This window comes from Gadus macrocephalus, chromosome 4 (assembly GCF_031168955.1).
Source record: "Gadus macrocephalus chromosome 4, ASM3116895v1".
NCBI classification, from domain to species: Eukaryota; Metazoa; Chordata; class Actinopteri; order Gadiformes; family Gadidae; genus Gadus; species Gadus macrocephalus.
In genome coordinates this window covers 1,828,035-1,848,055 of record NC_082385.1, presented here as the reverse complement: position 1 = coordinate 1,848,055, position 20,021 = coordinate 1,828,035, and the positions used below count along the sequence as shown (strand labels likewise).

The following is a 20,021-nucleotide window of genomic DNA, read 5'->3' as shown; positions in this document are numbered from 1 at the left end:
ACACAAACCTCTAGACCCCAAACACACACCACTAGACCCCAAACACACACCTCTAGACCCCAAACACACACCTCTAGACCCCAAACACACACCCCTAGACCCCAAACACACACCCCTAGACCCCAAACACACACCTCTAGACCCCAAACACACACCTCTAGACCCCAAACACACACCACTAGACCCCAAACACACACCTCTAGACCCCAAACACACACCTCTAGACCCCAAACACACACCTCTAGACCCCAAACACACACCCCTAGACCCCAAACACACACCCCTAGACCCCAAACACACACCTCTAGACCCCAAACACACACCTCTAGACCCCAAACACACACCCCTAGACCCCAAACTCACACCCCTCACCGAGGCAGAGCTCCACAGTGTGAACAGTGGAGGCTTAATATGCAATGTTGTTCTCGTGCTTATGCCTTGGACAATACTCCCCAGGCATGCAGGTGGGGGCTGGCCACTGCTCAGAGATAGGTCTACTGTTGGTCTATCACCGTGTATAACGTACAGACACATTGAGCTAAAAACACCTCAAAGTCTCCATGAAGTCTGCCTTCACAACCATGAATCACCGTCGACTTGACAAAACCTGCTTTGAAAACTTCATCTTCCATCCCAAGAATGTGGCGCTCGTTGAAACTCTTTTGCGGATGCTAATCGGACAGAGCAAAAGTGTGAAGCAGTATGAGCCAGGAACTCTCTGTGTGTGTGTGTGTGTGTGTGTGTGTGTGTGTGTGTGTGTGTGTGTGTGTGTGTGTGTGTGTGTGTGTGTGTGTTGGCGGACAGTGTGATGGTGCGTTGGGGTTTGGAGCGATCCTGTGATTGCTGTCAGAGCGATTGGCTCCTCTCTGTGGTCAACACATAGCTGTTATCTATGTTTGGCTGATCACAAACACATTTTCCACTCTGCTGAGATAATACACATGGTTCTTCTTCTGATTTCCTCCTTTATAGATTGCGTTCTCTGTTATTCACTGAGCAATGTTAGCAACTATCTAAGTGTGGAATCTGTGATGCAAAGATTAACCAAAACCTCCAAAACTTCCGCGTTGTTGTCTTCTTCACTGTTTCAGTATAAATGTTTTCATTATTGTAAACCTGAGCTTTGAATGGTTTGTCTTTCCATCAAGGTTTCATATTCAAAACATACAAATGTATATCCATATAATAAAAATATGATTGTTACTGTCAAAATATGATTTCATCCGTGCATTCAGGTATCTACCGTTTGTCTTTAATAAACCCCACAACACATTTGTATTTGCAAAAAAACTGTTTTTATTAGGCCTGTGTATGTTTTCGTGTTCACAATTATAAAACTATGCATTAAAATGCATCGACATACATTCTCATCTACTTAGTTTGATTTCATAGACCAGTGCATTAAGTACATTAATATCAATCCAGACAATAGATTAAAGTACTGTTGTGTAATGAAATGTATTAGGATATAACCCAATTGGGTGATGTTCTCTCCGTCTGTTTGGTGAGTGGTTGCTGATTATACAGACTTTTTTTTCAAATGAATTATAAACAAATGCTTGGTCATTTTCATTTTCACATAAAGCCTAGAGACTGCCTTGTAGCCTGTATGCAAGAATTACAATTCACTGAAGGTATTCCCTCTATCAATAAAAATCAAACATATCAAAAAAATGACATGAAACGAAAAGCATGAAAAATCAAAAAACAAAAACGAGGTTCAAGTTATTTCTCAAATAAGAAAAGTAACTAAGCATATTTCCTTCACAATGCAAGTGATCAATTGATATGCCTTTTCAGGCACATGAATTGATCACTTGCATTATGAATATAAAACTGATATCAGAGCCTTGCATTATGAAACAGTTAACGTCTGAAATTATACACAATATTGTAGTATAAACATATTTTGATTCACTATCAATCAATATTTAAAATGCATTTGTCATTCGAAATATATTCTTTGTAAAACCTGCTTAGTTAACCTCATGGAAGATCTTAAGTCTCTTCCTTTCAGGATTTATAGAGATCAACTTCCAGAAGCCCAAATCCTGTGTGTGTTTATATATACATGTGGATGTGCACGTGTGTTTGTGTGTGTGTGTATATGTGCGTTTATATATGCATGTGTGCACTTGTGTGTCTTTATATATGTACGTGTGTGTGTTCATATATGCGTGTTTAGTGTTTGTGTGCACGCTTGTTTGAATATGCATGTGTGTGTTTATATATGGGTGTCACTGTGTGTGTATATGTGAGTTTATCTTTATATATACTAGGGCTGGCAAGTTAACACGTTAATTACGCGTCAACGCAATCTTATTTTAACACGATTAATACAAATTATGCATTACAGTAAAGGGCCCAGAGGAAGGCTGAGCCTTAGAAACTTTTAGACGTTTGGGGCACCAGATCTGGGGACGGGGTGGGCTCTCTAACACAGCTACCCTGAGGGGGGGCAACAAGATCGGGGCAGTCCCCGGGGGGGTCGGTTGGGGGGCGGTCATCCGGTGAAACACACAGGGAGATAACTTGATGACCACTATCTGAGAACACATAGACCCACCCGACCCGCTGAGCCATCCCACACATGTACATCAGTCTGTACCCCCCCTCTGATCCTGACCAGGCCAGAGCAGCTCCTCTACAACCCAGCAGAGCTCACCTGAGGCCTCTCTATGCCCTCACTCATGAGTCAAGGGCTTTGCCAGTTGAGTCTGAACAGGGGAGCAGTGAGTGAGACCAATTGGTAATTGGGCGTGGCGTTCTGAAGGCCAGTGGTCTCCAGGTGACCCAAGTGGGCTCAATGAGGAGATGTGTGCTTTAGAGTTTTGCAAAAAATGTGATTTAGAATTTCTACATGAGTGAAAACAATGGAATAGTGCTCAGAGTTTAGCAGTCTGGAGTCTTCTGGTTGATTCATGAGCTTCAAGTTTTCAGAATTGTGTGCGTAGTTCCATTTTTTGTGTGTTTACAATCGAGAAAAACTGTAAAACCTCGGACAACCGGAGAGCAGTGATTACCCCCCCCCCTCACCCTCTGCCCTCCCCTCAAACCTACCCCCCCCCCTCAGCCCCCCCTCAGCCCCCCCCCTCACCCTCTGCCCTCCCCTCAAACCTACCCCCCCCCTCAGCCCCCCCTCAGCCCCCCCCCTCACCCTCACACCCTCCTCCCCCTCCCCTCAGCCCCCACACCCTAACCCTCATCCCCTCCCTTTCTCCCCCCCCCTCCCAAAGCCCCCTTCACGCACCCTTTGTGTGTGTGTGTGTGTGTGTGTGTGTGTGTGTGTGTTTGTGTGTTCGTGTGTGGGTGTGTGTGTGTGTGTGTGCGCGTGTATGTGTGTGTGTGTGTTTGTATGTGTGTGTGTATGTGTGTGTGTGTGCGTGTGTGTGTGTGTGTGTGTATGTGTGTGTGTGTGTGTGTGTGCATGTGTGTGTGTGTGTGTGTGTGTGTGTGTGTGTGTGTGCGCGTTGTCTGTGTGTCTACAATCGACACAGAGACACTGAGGCCCCCTTCCCTACCCACACCCCAGGGAGGAGGTCCTCCTGGGTGAAGGAGGACCAGAAGGTGTGGAGGTGTGTCAGTGTGTCTGAGGACCCTCCTCCACCTGGGGACACGCTGTAGAAGGACAGAGAGCCAGCAGGCCGGTCCAGATCCACTCCTACTCTGGTGGAGCCAGCGGGGCGGAGAGGGAGGGCTGTTCTACTACCGTTGTACCGGACAGAGTAACGATTATCATCACAATCAAGAATCCAGGACTTGTTGTTCCCTCCAAGCCAGCTGTCATCATCCCGTCCTCTCCTTGGGATTCCTCTGTATGTCACTCCTATCTCAACCCATCCTTCCCACTCTACCTCCCAGTAACAGCGGCCAGTCAGAGCCTCTCTACCCAACACCTGGTGCCAGAAGTCAAATCTCTCTGGGTGATCCGGATACGACTGGTCCTCTTCAACCCGCGTCACCTTCCTGTTGTCCTCAGACAGAGAGAGTCCTCTGTGGGCCGTGTTGGGGTCCAGTGTGAGGTCACAGGCATCTGAGGGAGAACCAGACATGATGAGCTGCTGACCACAAAGACACTGGGGAGTGTTCAGATGTTTCTGTTCTGTTGAGCCGGCGTCTCCCCGCTAATCTGAGGAGCGGCGCCGCCGCCACGCAGCGCTTCAGCGGCCCGCCCCCTTCAGCGACCCGCCCGCTTCAGCGGCCCGCCTCCTACAGCGGCCCGCCCCCTTCAGCGACCCGCCCCCTTCAGCGGCCCGCCCCCTTCAGCGACCCGCCCCCTTCAGCGACCCGCCCCCTTCAGCGGCCCGCCCCCTTCAGCGACCCGCCCCCTTCAGCGACCCGCCCCCTTCAGCGACCCGCCCCCTTCAGCGACCCGCCCCCTTCAGCGGCCCTCCCCCTTCAGCGGCCCGCCTCCTTCAGCGACCCGCCTCCTTCAGCGGCCCTCCCCCTTCAGCGGCCCGCCTCCTTTAGCGACCCGCCTCCTTCAGCGACCCGCCTCCTTCAGCGGCCCGCCCCCTTCAGCGGCCCGCCCCCTTCAGCGACCCGCCCCCTTCAGCGGCCCGCCCCCTTCAGCGGCCCGCCCCTTCAGCGGCCCGCCTCCTACAAACCATCGTGAGAGCAGCATAGGCGAGCGAGGCGACCGCCTAGGGCGACAAATGCGTTGGGGGCGCCCTCTGGTGGCGCCCTTAATTAAAAAATATATCAATTAAAATATACGACGCGAACGGAGAAGCGAGGGGGCGCGGGAGCAATTGTCAGGGCGGCCCGAAACCGTCAGCGTAGCACCGGGTCATGACCCACGTGTTACCGGGTCATGACCCACGGCCACGTGTTACCGGGTCTTGACCCACGTGTTACCGGGTCGCTTCACGTGTTACCGGGTCGTGATTCACGTGATACCGGGTCGCCGAGAAACAATAAATAATGTATACATCTTTTAATTAATTGGAATTAGAAGGGGCACATTGGCCGCCTGGTAACCAATCGTATGTCACAACCCCTCTCCACGTCCGCACGCAGATATGGATGTACGGTCGCTATGCGGAAGAGCTACAGCTACGGGTTGTCAATAAATTTGTAAAGAGTAACGTCTGTTTCCGTCTAATTATTGTTAGTATACCCAAAATACTACAGTCTGAGACCAGATGTTATCTTCATGATCATTATCATGATTATGTCTGATCATAATCAAACATTACCAAAAATCCATTTCATAATATAACAATGTAATACCTGCTGGGTTTTATACAAGCAGGTTTAATTGTGACGGTCGACAGTATTAATATTCGTAAGATACATGATGTCAGCCATCCTCTTCATTCCCAGTAGGATCTGATCTCACTTCCTGCTGTGTGGATGGACTTTCCATCTCAATAGTGAATGTGTGATGTGATGAATCAAACAGACACTTACACTTCATTAGAGATGGTCTCAGCCTCCTCACTCCACCGTGCTCCACACTGGGGGGGAATCAAAGTGAGAGCAGCATGTTGAAACATTCACCTTCATCATCTGCTGTCTCATCTCATTCTACACAACATTAGTTAAAGCTGCAATTTCAAACCACTTTATCTAGCAGCACACACACGCACGCACGCACGCACGCACGCACGCACGCACACACGCACTCACGCACGCACGCACGCACGCACGCACGCACACACACACACACACACACACACACACACACACACACACACACACACACACACACACACACACACACACACACACACACACACACACACAATATCATAGTCCCCTGACTTAAACATCAGTATCAGTAGAGTCTGATAACAACCAACCGGTATGTTTTCATCGTCTGTTTGAAACGCCTACCTCTCCTCTCTGGAGGGGCGTCCATCGTTAAAGCTAGCAGGTTGTTCCATAGACTTGTCACTCTCACAGGAGTCACAGCTGGATCCAGGGGAGTCTGCTCTCTGCTGCTGCTCTGGGCTTCACCACACACACACACAGCTTTTACTCAGACTAATGATGGAGTCATGATGTATCACTGCTGAGCTCTGAGATGGACAACAGTCACAGACAGAGAGATCCTCTTCTTACCGCTTAGCTTTGCTCCGGCGGCCATGTTGCCCAGACAGAGTGGACTTTGAGGTAGGACCCCCTTCCTCTCTCTCCTCATCCATAGTAGACTGGAGACCTGGACACAAACACAACTACATATTGTTTCTGTGGATTCTATTTGAGTACCGAACGAATTACTGCAGTGAAGACTTCCTGTCCTTCTCCTGTCTGATATACACTCTATCACTCTCTATGTCTAGATCTACACACCCTATCACTCTCTATATCTAGATCTACACAGCCTATCACTCTCTATATCTAGATCTATACACTCTATCACTGTCTGTGTCTAGATCTATACACTCTAACACTATCTATGTCTAGATCTATACACTGTCACGATAGAGTAGTATGTATGTCTGCATCCTGTCTGTTTGTCTGTCTGTCTGTCTGTCTGCGTCCTGTCTGTCTGTCTGTCTGTCTGTCTGCGTCCTGTCTGCCTGTCTGTCTCTCTGTCTGTCTGTCTGTCTCTCTGTCTGTCTGTGTGCTGTCTGCCTGTCCCTATTACATTGCTTTTATATTTTTACACTTACCTTTAGGGCATTAAGCTGACGTTTTATCCAAAGCGACTGACAACGTTATGTTCACACACAGACACACCGTTGGCGGAGGCCATCATGCAAGGCGACAGCGATCCCATACTGGGACAAGGGACACGCCCATATTGGGACAAAGTACATGGCCATACTGGGACAAAGGACACGCCCATACTGGGACAAAGGACACGCCCATATTGGGACATGGGACATGCCAATACTGGGACAAAGGACACGCCCATACCGGGACAAAGGACACGCCCATACCGGGACAATGGACACGCCCATACCAAGCAAAGGACACGCCCATACTTGGACAAAGGACACGCCTATTCTGGGGGAAAGGACACGGCCATACTAGGACATTTGTTGGGGGCCTCCAGCAGAACTTGTTAGTCTTGTTGCAGAGTGGGATACTTCCATCCCACCACTAGGGGCAGTAATGCCATCGCTGTTCACAGTAGCTCAACGCTACCTATCCTGAGCTAGCCAGCGGATGTACGGTCGCTATGCGGAAGAGCTACAGCTACGGGTTGTCAATAAATTTGTAAAGAGTAACGTCTGTTTCCGTCTAATTATTGTTAGTATACCCAAAATACTACAGTCTGAGACCAGATGTTATCTTCATGATCATTATCATGATTATGTCTGATCATAATCACAACATTACCAAAAATCCATTTCATAATATAACAATGTAATACCTGCTGGGTTTTATACAAGCAGGTTTAATTGTGACGGTCGACAGTATTAATATACGTAAGATAAATGATGTCGGCCATCATCTTCATTCCCATAAGGATCTGATCTCACTTCCTGCTGTGTGGATGGACTTTCCATCTCAATAGTGAATGTGTGATGTGATGAATCAAACAGACACTTACACTTTATTAGAGATGGTCTCAGCCTCCTCACTCCACCGGGCTCCACACTGGGGGGGAATCAAAGTGAGAGCAGCATGTTGAAACATTCACCTTCATCATCTGCTGTCTCATCTCGTTCTACACAACATTAGTTACAGCTGCATTTTCAAACCACTTTATCTAGCAGCACACGCATGTGCGCACGCGCGCACGCGCGCGCGCACGCACGCACGCACGCACGCACACACACACACACACACACACACACACACACACACACACACACACACACACACACACACACAGACACACACACACACACTATTATAGTCCCCTGACTCAAACATCAGTATCAGTAGAGTCTGATAACAACCAACCGGTATGTTTTCATCATCTGTTTGAAACGCCTACCTCTCCTCTCTGGAGGGGCGTCCATCGTTAAAGCTAGCAGGTTGTTCCATAGACTGGTCACTCTCACAGGAGTCACTGCTGGATCCAGGGGAGTCTGCTCTCTGCTGCTGCTCTGGGCTTCACCACACACACACACAGCTTTTACTCAGACTAATGATGGAGTCATGATGTATCACTGCTGAGCTCTGAGATGGACAACATGCAGTCACAGACAGAGAGATCCTCTTCTTACCTCTTAGCTTTGCTCCGGCGGCCATGTTCCCCAGACAGAGTGGTCTTAGAGGTAGGACCCCCCTTCTCTCTCTCCTCATCCATAGTAGACTGGAGATCTGGACACAAACACAATTCTATTTGAGTACCGAACGAATTACTGCAGTGAAGACTTCCTATCCTTCTCCTGTCTGATATACACTCTATCACTCTCTATGTCTAGATCTACACACCCTATCACTCTCTATGTCTAGATCTATACACTCTATCACTATCTGTGTCTAGATCTATACACTCTAGCACTATCTGTGTCTAGATCTATACACTCTATCACGATAGAGTAGTATGTATGTCTGCATCCTGTCTGTTTGTCTGTCTGTCTGTCTGTCTGTCTGCGTCCTGTCTGTCTGTCTGTCTGTCTGTCTGTCTGTCTGTCTGTCTGTCTGTCTGTCTGCGTCCTGTCTGCCTGTCTGTCTCTCTGTCTGTCTGTCTGTCTCTCTGTCTGTCTGCGTGCTGTCTGCCTGTCCCTATTACATTGCTTTTATATTTTTACACTTACCTTTAGGGCATTAAGCTGACGTTTTATCCAAAGCGACTGACAACGGTTTGTTCACACACAGACACACCGTTGGCGGAGGCCATCATGCAAGGCGACAGCGATCCCATACTGGGACAAGGGACACGCCCATATTGGGACAAAGTACATGGCCATACTGGGACAAAGGACACGCCCATACTGGGACAAAGGACACACCCATATTGGGACATGGGACATGCCAATACTGGGACAAAGGACACGCCCATACCGGGACAAAGGACACGCCCATACTGGGACAATGGACACGCCCATACCAAGCAAAGGACACGCCCATACTATGACAAAGGACACGCCCATTCTGGGGGAAAGGACACGCCCAAACTAGGACAAAGGACACACCCATACTTGGACAAAGGACACGCCCATATTGGGACAAAGGAAACGCCCATACCGAGATATTTGTTTGGGGCCCCCAGCAGAACATGTTAGTCCAACACCTTCTCTTCTCCGAGCGCGTCGATTTTTGACGAACGGTCAGTGACTTCATCCCATTGGCTAACGGAAGAGCCGATGGCTGCACATTAACGGCGAAATCTGTTACATTACTCAACACAACTACACCAACGTGTCCTTGTTAATTACACAACATGTATGGGTTAAGGCTATGGACATCAGTTGTCCTGTTTTGTGCTCTGATTGAGAGAAACAATAATTATTTTGATCAGTGTTGGGTAGCTGAGGTCGTTGCTATAGCGACCACGTCCGTCCGCTTTTTTTGACAACTGACAGAGCAACCCTCTCTCATCAAAATTATGTTCCCAGAGAACTATTCGGCATTCTCAATTACGTTTGTCTGAAAAACTTATTTTGTCCGTGATTCCGTTTTATTGAACATATCGCAAATACGAATTCGTTCTCAGCCTATTTTTTGCCATTTATTTACCGTGTTACTATGGCAGAAGAAAGAATAAATTCATGCATCATCATTCAACTTGAACATGTGTTTTTACAGTATCGAGTGGTGGAGGGATGACGTATGTTGGCCAACCCGGAAGTGAGCGTCGCCCTGGGTTCCCTTGACAACAAGCAAACGGGTTTTTCCATTGGATTTTGGATGATTGCAGAAAATTTTGCATTTTTGAAGCACCTCCTCAAAAACTGAAAATAAATAAATAAAAATAACAGTGCTCCAGACAACGAAATGTAAACCAATGCATTCTGAATGGGAGTGTTCCTCAGATTTTTCCATGCTACACAGAACGAAATATAAAGCCATGCAAATAAAGGCTCCATGGTCATAATAATTAAAATATAATTAATCTCCCTGAGTGTGTAGGGTATGTATTCGATTTTTTCCAATGGGGCTGCGTTCACGTCACTTGACTGTCATGGTTCCTATGGTGGTTGCTATCGACCGCCCCCTCTAATCCTTACATGGCTCAAAAAAACACGCGGCAAAGGAGCTGCCGTCAATTGTGTTGTTTATGTCGTAAACTAGGGTCAGATTGTTAAAAAATAGACAGGTATTCCAAGGTATCCTTAAAAGGCACGTTGGATGTTTTTATTTTCTGCAGTTTAGACTTCGTCTATCACCTATTTTTGAAAGCAAAACACCAAAAGTTACCTGAGATAATAACAAAAATGATGTAAATCATTTGAATGAAACGTAAAAATAAAAACAAATTGTATGTTGACTGTTTCTAAATAGCTGAAGAAGACCCACAATTAGCTCTATTTTAAAACGTAGACCTCTCCCTCCTAATAAACGTTATGATACATCAACTAGACTTAAGGCTCTCCTAAGGCATACAACCAAGCGGCCCAAAATAAATAAAGTCATATATTTTTTTAAATCTATATTTCCATATATTTTCCTAGCCTTTTCCTCTTTCCGTAGACTGAATTAATACTCGTAAATGTAAAAAAGGCTCAATAATCGGCAAGTCTGCAGCTGCTTTTACGCATAATGCTGTATAATTCCCTGATCCTTCACGTCAAGGATTCAGATTTCACGACACAAACCTCATTCCGACTGTTGAAGGCTACAGGAAGCTTTGTTTTAATTTGTTGCTGCTTTTAGCTAGCACTACGCAGAAAAAACACTTGACCAAATGTTTACTTTAAAAAACCCAACTGACTAAAGTTTTGAATCCGAAAACTCAACTTACACCCGGGTCCAAGACAATTGGATATTTAACGGGACGCCGAGGTACAAAGCTTTACTCTACACTTTTGTGTACGTCTTGGTCAAGCCTGGACGTTAGAAAACAATGACCATCTATGGAGTATCCATGTTGAGGCATTTTAAGAGGATGATGGGCTACCGAATCATCCCCGTACACTTTGAGACCTATGGTACATTCAACACGCATTCTGCAGGAAACTGAGTGAGTCGGAGTTGGAAAATACATTACTGGCCTTGATCAAATTACAAAAACAGTAGCACTTTAAATTCACTCCATTCTCGACTCCAATCAAGCAAGTTAGTTAATGCTGAACTTATAAGCTATAAATATCGTATAATAATAATATATAATGTGAGAAGCAGATCATCATAAGCCCACCTGGACGAGTGGTTTAGAGTAGATGGAGGGATATTATAGTATGGAGGGAAACAAGGATTACTGAGTTCATCCATTCCAAAACAAAAGTGTAGATCAGAAACAGAAGTTTTCGCACCATAAACACTCAGCGGCTTACTTGCCCATGTCTGTTATATTGCAGGTACAGTGTTCATTAAGAATTGCATTAATGTAATGAATAATGCGTGAATTACAACGTACTTATCAGGTACACAAACAAACTAACAGACCGTTTCTGTGTTCTAACATTCGTTAACGACTAATAGTCTCGCTAATCAACGGACCGTCATTCTTAAACCGGGTTCGAGACCCTGGATGCGGGGAAAACAGAGGCCTCCAGTTGGGGACGCGACCCCAAGACGTTCCCGGACGCTCCCGGGATCAACATCTGCTCCGATAAATCTTCCGAAAAGTCGGAATTCCAAGGACGCTCCGACGCATCCTAATCCGCACCAGATGCCTGAAAACAAGAGTCACACCTTCTGCCGGTACCCATGGGCAAGGCAGTGACCCCGCGGGTGACCCCCCCCCCCCCCCCCCCCCGCCCTTGTCCATCGATGAACCCCTGGTCCCGGGACAGGAACAGGACCCATGTGGGAGGTTCACGCTCTGGCGCCCAGCGGTTAATTAAATATGTGTGAGAGGTCAGTCCTCCTTCTGAGTTTGCTTCCTATTTATGTCTAGTGTACACCCCTACTGTCCACAAGCACACCCCCCCCCCCCCCCCCCCCGCCCCTCCCCATATGGATTTGGAGAATTGTTGCCACGTCCCAGTGGTGGTGGTATCATATATATGAAAGAGGGCATTCAATTATACTACAATGATCAATTAGGAGGCCGAAGCCCAAAAGGAAGTGATGCAATAGGTGACTGGGGTCTCTTATGTATCAAAGGGGGTCTCAAAAGACGCATACGCATCAACCTGTGGCTCCAGCCCTACAGGAAATGACTCAGCAAGTGCTCCATCTAGTTGCACCTCACCCAGCGGTTCGCTCGCAAGATTTTGGCCTGAAGTTCTTCCGAGAACTACACCCCAGCCATCCAACACGCATATCTGAGAATCAGGCCTTTCTTTAATAATGACAAAAAGTTATGAGAGAAACACACATTAACTTTTTGTTATCTCATAAGCGGCGTGGTGCCGGCTCCTTTTGACCCCAGACTTCAAAAACGTGGCCACAGGCCAGCTGTGTCTGCACACATTAAACCACAAATGTACACCTCCATCCCACAAAAAATGGGGACGAGAAACTAACCTCTGTCTTATACTCTACTGTTGGAGGTCACGCCCCTTTTCCCAGTAGGGCCGAGATCGTTTATTGGCCTGTGGCATGTGCCACCGCGACCACTGACATACCATGGCATATGCCGTTCTGGAACGGTAACTGCCGTTCTGAAACGGTAACTGCCGTTCTGAAACGGTAACTGCCGTTCTGAAACGGTAACTGCCGTTCTGAAACGGTAACTACCGTTCTGAAACGGTAACTGCCGTCGCGACCACTGACATACCATGGCATATGCCGTTCTGGAACGGTAACTGCCGTTCTGGAACGGTAACTGCCGTTCTGGAACGGTAACTGCCGTTCTGAAACGGTAACTACCGTTCTGAAACGGTAATGCCATGGCATATGCCTTTCTGGAACGGTAACTACCGTTCTGAAACGGTAACTGCCGTTCAGGTGGAACGGTAACTGCAGTTCCCAACAATGGTATGTGACACCAGCATAACTCCTCCGTATAATTTCAAGACAGGTATTGCCATAAATGTAAAGGTATATATATTTGGTATTTATTGACACAATATCACAACATAACGCCGTAAATAAAGGGATTTACACGCTTCTCTCGTCCGTGCTGTTGTTAGGATATTTCCGATCTGTTTGTTGTTGCTTTTGTAATGACAGATGCTTTTGAAAACAGCCGGACTTGCTCCGGTGACGGTAGTTATAGCCTAGCCTTCTAGGTGGCCATAGAGCTAGTCTATTGCTTTGTTCCAATATCCATACTATCCGCAGTCATTATACTTTATTTTAGTATGACTTCTTTTTTATATAGTTTGAGTACGTAGTGCGTTGCAATTAAGATCAGGGCGAAAGGAAGTGTAGTGAAAGGACCCGGATGGTATACTCAAACGGTCAAACCGATGAGTGTGGATTGATGTACACCTTTCGTGCTCCACGGCAGCGATCTAATAGCTACGTAGCTGAAGAGGCGGAGCCAGGCTGAGCCAACGTCGGCGCATTTTCTTTAATAGGTCCATGCATTTTCCACGTATCCTGCATTAATGGAGTCATTTTGTTGTTTTAATAGCTTTATAACTACTATGTGTAAAGAGTTCACCGTTCAAAGCGAGATGTTTATTGCGGTTGCGATCGTAGTTTCCGGTTAGTGCACCAGAGCCAGGTCCCTATAGAGTGGCGAAGTCACAGCCCTTCCGGTAGGGCTCATGGGACCTATGAGATCGAAAAATATGAATGGGTGTCAATGGAGAGAAAATAATTATTTTCTGGTCCCGGTCTTTATATGCCCTGGATTACACATATGTTGTTTGTGGATTTAAAGGATAATTTTTCATGCAAAGAGTTCGACCGTTTATTGTGCAATTGTTCAGATAAAGGCTGTAGAGAAAACACAACGAGAAAGACTACACGGCTCGTATGTGACGTCACGCTCCCTGCGACTGGCGTGGAGAAGACCGACAATCTTCCCATCGGCATAACTGAAACTCTGCACGTGCCCCGACTTATAATGGTTTTCACCTCTTTCGATGCTTTTATCCTCCCCTTGGAAAAAGCGGTGAAGTGGGGCAGAGAGATCGCCATCTCTGTGCCGAGTTCCAAGGGCGGGTGTGGTGACGTATATCATATGCGTCGAGAGCAGCGAAGAGCTGTAGTTCACAAAGCGGCCTCACATAAAACCTAAAATTATCAAACTTCTTCACGAACATTTTTAGTTTTCTTTGCATGAAAAATTATCATTTAAATCCACAAACAACATATGTGTAATCCAGGGTACATAAAGACTGGGACCAGAAAATAATTATTTTCTCTCCATTGACACCCATTCATATTTTTCGATCTCATAGGTCCCATGAGCTCTACCGGAAGGGGCGTGACTTCGCCACTCTATAGAGTGGCGAAGTCACGCCCTTTCCCTCACGCCCTTTCACTCTTTCATATATATGATACCACCACCACGCCCTTATTTAAATGATAATTTTTCATGCAAAGAAAACTAAAAATGTTCGTGAAGAAGTTTGATAATTTTAGGTTTTATGTGAGGCCGCTTTGTGAACTACAGCTCTTCGCTGCTCTCAACGCATATGATATACGTCACCACACCCGCCCTTGGAACTCGGCACAGAGATGGCGATCTCTCTGCCCCACTTCACCGCTTTTTCCAAGGGGAGGATAAAAGCATCGAAAGAGGTGAAAACCATTATAAGTCGGGGCACGTGCAGAGTTTCAGTTATGCCGATGGGAAGATTGTCGGTCTTCTCCACGCCAGTCGCAGGGAGCGTGACGTCACATACGAGTCGTGTAGTCTTTCTCGTTGTGTTTTCTCTACAGCCTTTATCTGAACAATTGCACAATAAACGATCGAACTCTTTGCATGAAAAATTATCCTTTAAATCCACAAACAACATATGTGTAATCCAGGGCATATAAAGACCGGGACCAGAAAATAATTATTTTCTCTCCATTGACACCCATTCATATTTTTCGATCTCATAGGTCCCATGAGCCCTACCGGAAGGGGCGTGACTTCGCCACTCTATAGGGGTGGCACTGTAGGCTATGGCTAGACAGTCATCCATTTTTCCACTCGTGTTTTATCAAGATGTTCTAGTAGCGTAGACTATAATAAAGCCTATACTGTATGACTGCTTCAGCTCATAACTATTCAATAGGCCAAATATTAAGTTTTGCATTTGTTGTTATTGGTGTTTAACCAAATAATTTAAGCAGGCCTATAGGTTCCTATCATTTAACCCTGATCCAGTGTCATAAACCTTTCTATATCGACATGATCCAGTGGTATCATGGCATACAGGCCAAAAGTTTTTCCGCTGGCAAGCCAATTATGTTAATCGGAAGTTCCATTTCCTACTGGAACCACCGTTTTTCCGCTGGCATGCCACTCATGTAAAATGTTATTACCAGTTTCTACTGGCACCTACCGTTTTTCCGCTGGCATGCCACTCATGGAAAATGGTAATTACCAGTTTCTACTGGCACCTACCGTTTTTCCGCTGGCATGCCACTCATGGAAAATGGTAATTACCAGTTTCTACTGGCACCTACCGTTTTTCCGATGGCATGCCACTCATGGAAAATGGTAATTACCAGTTTCTACTGGCACCTACCGTTTTTCCGATGGCATGCCACTCATGGAAAATGGTAATTACCAGTTTCTACTGGCACCTACCGTTTTTATAAGAATGATTGTGTAGCTGTGAATCATGAGTGGTATGTGTGTATGAACGGGCAAATACCACAGGAAAGGAATATCTACTGGCAAACGGTAGGTGCCAGTAGAAACTGGTAATTACCATTTTCCATGAGTGGCATGCCATCGGAAAAACGGTAGGTGCCAGTAGAAACTGGTAATTACCATTTTCCATGAGTGGATATGCCATCGGAAAAACGGTAGGTGCCAGTAGAAACTGGTAATTACCATTTTCCATGAGTGGCATGCCATCGGAAAAACGGTAGGTGCCAGTAGAAACTGGTAATTACCATTTTCCATGAGTGGCATGCCATCGGAAAAACGGTAGGTGCCAGTAGAAACTGGTAATTACCATTTTCCATGAGTGGCATGCCAGCGGAAAAACGGTAGGTGCCAGTAGAAACTGGTAATTACCATTTTCCATGAGTGGCATGCCAGCGGAAAAACGGTAGGTGCCAGTAGAAACTGGTAATACCATTTTACATGAGTGGCATGCCAGCGGAAAAACGGTGGTTCCAGTAGGAAATGGAACTTCCGATTAACATAATTGGCTTGCCAGCGGAAAAACTTTTGGACTTTTATGCCATGATACCACTGGATCATGTCGATATAGAAAGGTTTATGACACTGGATCAGGGTTAAATGATAGGAACCTATAGGCCTGCTTAAATTATTTGGTTAAACACCAATAACAACAAATGCAAAACTTAATATTTGGCCTATTGAATAGTTATGAGCTGAAGCAGTCATACAGTAGGCTTTATTATAGGCTACGCTACTAGAACATCTTGATAAAACACGAGTGGAAAATGGATGACTGTCTAGCCATAGCCTACAGTGCCACCCCTAAAGGGACCTGGCTCTGGTGCACTAACCGGAAACTACGATCGCAACCGCAATAAACATCTCGCTTTGAACGGTGAACTCTTTACACATAGTAGTTATAAAGCTATTAAAACAACAAAATGACTCCATTAATGCAGGATACGTGGAAAATGCATGGACCTATTAAAGAAAATGCGCCGACGTTGGCTCAGCCGGGCTCCGCCTCTTCAGCTACGTAGCTAAGATCGCTGCCGTGGAGCACGAAAGGTGTACAATCCACGATTCCACACTCATCGGTTTGACCGTTTTGAGTATACCATCCGGGTCCTTTCACTACACTTCCTTTCGCCCTGATCTTAATTGCAACGCACTACGTACTCAAACTATATAAAAAATAAGTCATACTAAAATAAAGTATAATGACTGCGGATAGTATGGATATGGGAACGAAGCAATAGACTATAGCTCTATGGCCACCTAGAAGGCTAGGCTATTACTACCGTCACCGGAGCAAGTCCGGCTGTTTTCAAAAGCATCTGTCATTACAAAAGCAACAACAAACAGATCGGAAATATCATAACAACAGCACGGACGAGAGAAACGTGTAAATCCCTTTATTTACGGCGTTATGTTGTGATATTGTGTCAATAAATACCAAATATATACCTTTACATTTATGGCAATACCTGTCTTGAAATTATACGGAGGAGTTATGCTGGTGTCACATACCATTGTTGGGAACTGCAGTTACCGTTCCACCTGAACGGCAGTTACCGTTTCAGAACGGTAGTTATCGTTCCAGAAAGGCATATGCCATGGCATTACCGTTTCAGAACGGCAGTTACCGTTTCAGAACGGCAGTTACCGTTCCAGAACGGCATATGCCATGGTATGTCAGTGGTCGCGACGGCAGTTACCGTTTCAGAACGGTAGTTACCGTTTCAGAACGGTAGTTACCGTTTCAGAATGGCAGTTACCGTTCCAGAACGGCATATGCCATGGTATGTCAGTGGTCGCGACGGCAGTTACCGTTTCAGAACGGTAGTTACCGTTTCAGAATGGCAGTTACCGTTCCAGAACGGCATATGCCATGGTATGTCTGTGGTCGCGACGGCAGTTACCGTTTCAGAACGGCAGTTACCGTTCCAGAACGGCATATGCCATGGTATGTCAGTGGTCGCGGTGGCACATGCCACAGGCCATTAAACGATCTCGGCGTCTCTCCCTTTTCCGGCCTTTTCGAGATAGCTAGGGATGCTAGAATGACATGAGTTCTAGCCCTTAGCGAAAAAAAAGTTTTCCCAAATGGACTGTCATTTGGACAAAGCCCCTCAGAAGTGTTGCCTTCAAGACCTAGTGGTTCAGAATGTGGTGGAAAAACTGTTTTTGAGATAGGAAGGTCCTACCGCCCTGAAATTTGAATACCTTATTCTAGGGCCTAACTGGGACCCCCGCACCGAAACTTGGCCCGGTCGGACCCCGAGGGCAGGGTGTGTGTGTGTGTGTGTGTGTGTGTGTGTGTGTGTGTGTGTGTGTGTGTGTGTGTGTGTGTGTGTGTGCGTGTGTCTGTGTGTCTACAACCGACACAGAGACACTGAGGTCCCCAACCATAACCACAACCCAGGGAGGAGGTCCTCCTGGGTGAAGGAGGACCAGAAGGTGTGGAGGTGTGTCAGTGTGTCTGAGGACCCTCCTCTTTCTGTCTACGTGCTGCATGCTGTCTGTCTGCGTCTGTCTGTCTGCATCCTGGCTGTCTGCCCTTCTGTCTGGGTGCTGTCTGTCTGTCTCTCTGCGTCCTGTCAGCCTGTCTGCCTGTCTGTCTGTCTGCGTCCTGTCTGTCTGTCTGTTTCTCTGTCCGTCTGTCTGTCCTTCGGCGTCCTGTCTGCCTGTCTGTCTCTCTGTCTGTCTGCGTGCTGTCTGCCAGTCCCTATTACGTTGCTTTTATATTTTTACATTTACCTTTAGGGCATTAAGCAGACGTTTTATCCAAAGCGACTGACAACGGTTTGTTCACACACAGACACACCGTCGGCGGAGGCCCCCACGCAAGGCGACGGCCATCCCATACTGGGACAAAGGACACGCCCATACTGGGACTACTGGGACAAAGGACACACCTATACTGGGACGAAGGACACGCCTATACTGGGACAAAGGACACGCCTATGCTGGGACAAAGGACTCGCCCATACTGGGAGATAGGACACGCCCATATTGGGACAAAGGACATGCCCATACTGGGTCAAAGGACACAACCATACCGGGACAAAGGACCTGCCCATACTTGGACAAAGGAAACGCCCGTACCGGGACATTTGTTTGGGGCCCCCAGCAGAACATGTTAGTCTTGTTGCAGAGTGAGACACTTCCATCCCACCACTAGGGGCAGTAGCGCCATCGCTTTGTGCAGTAGCTCACCGCTAGCTATCCTGAGCTAGCCATTTGATGCACGGTCGCTATGCAGGAGAGCCACGGTTACGGGTTGTCAATAAATAAGTTAAGAGTAACGCCTGTGTCCGTCTCGTTGATGTTAGTATACCCAAAATACTGAGCCCAGATGTTGGCTTCATGATCATTATCATGATTATGTCTGATCATATTCACAACACTACCAATTATCCAATACATAATATAACAATGTAATACCTGTTTGGTTTTATACAGGTAAGGTTAATTGTGACAGTCGACACATGCCATCATCTTCCTTCCCAGTAGGATCTGAATGAACGTCACCTCCCGCTGTGTGGATGGACTTTCCATCCCAATAGTTATTGTGTTTTGTGAAGAATCAAACTAAACAGACACTTACACTTCTTTAGCGTTGGCTCTTGGACAACCAGCTTCTTCATCTCCTTGTCCAGTGTCCCTACGTAAGACGGAGGACGGAACTCCACCTTCGTCCAGTCCCTGGTGGGTGGAGGATCCTTCAGGGATCTGAAGGTCTGGATGACGTGGAGGTGGTCTTCAGTTTGTGAGAGCTGCTTCACCTCTGAGCTTCTACTGGTCAGATCTTCTATTTCCTGCCCCAGCTCTTTGATGAGGTCATCAGCTTCTTTCTCTTTGGATTTTAGTTTCTTTTGAACAGTTTGGTAGAAATCATCCAGAGTCTTTTCAACAGAGCGCTTCAGAGCAGTGAGGATCTCCCCACCCTGGACCATCTCTTTGTCTGCTTTTGCTTTGCTCAGTTCCACTGTTTCATTGATGTCCTGACTCTTTTTTTGTCTCTCCTGGATCATCTGCTGAAACTCGGCCTGCTTCTTCCCAAGCTGGGCCATAATCCCTTCATATTCCTCATTTGGAGGCACAACAGGATGGGACTTGTGGTCCGTCATTGTGCACAACACACACACACACACACACTCTCCTGGTCAGTCTTGCAGAAGTCCAGAAGTCAGTTGTGTCTCTTACACATACTGTCTTCCAGACGGAAGTCCTCTTCAGACCCGGAAGCAGCAGAGGCCAATCCTAGAAAACATGTTTTATCAAGTTTTAAAACATTACATTATTATTACATTTACAT

At 46.6% G+C, this 20,021-nt stretch overlaps 1 protein-coding gene and 3 long non-coding RNA genes across 4 annotated transcripts in view; 2 read left to right on the top strand and 2 right to left on the bottom strand.

Annotated features, from left to right (window-relative positions):
* The window catches only part of LOC132455604 (uncharacterized), a 174,763-nt gene that overhangs the window by 113,545 nt on the left and 41,197 nt on the right, over positions 1–20,021 (bottom strand). The window contains exon 17 of the mRNA XM_060049494.1: positions 5,413–5,459. Within this exon, the coding sequence (XP_059905477.1) occupies positions 5,413–5,459 (47 nt within the window). The remainder of the gene's footprint in view (positions 1–5,412; positions 5,460–20,021) is intronic.
* LOC132455613 (uncharacterized) overlaps positions 1–20,021 on the top strand; it is a 44,206-nt gene that overhangs the window by 10,310 nt on the left and 13,875 nt on the right. The window lies entirely within an intron of this gene.
* LOC132455614 (uncharacterized) lies at positions 1,273–2,380 on the bottom strand. Its single transcript, XR_009525307.1, has 2 exons — positions 2,306–2,380; positions 1,273–2,264 (listed from the first exon to the last, which is right to left on the bottom strand). It is a non-coding gene; the product is annotated as an uncharacterized LOC132455614 (long non-coding RNA).
* LOC132455618 (uncharacterized) lies at positions 2,652–2,967 on the top strand. The gene is made up of 2 exons (XR_009525311.1): positions 2,652–2,788; positions 2,830–2,967. It is a non-coding gene; the product is annotated as an uncharacterized LOC132455618 (long non-coding RNA).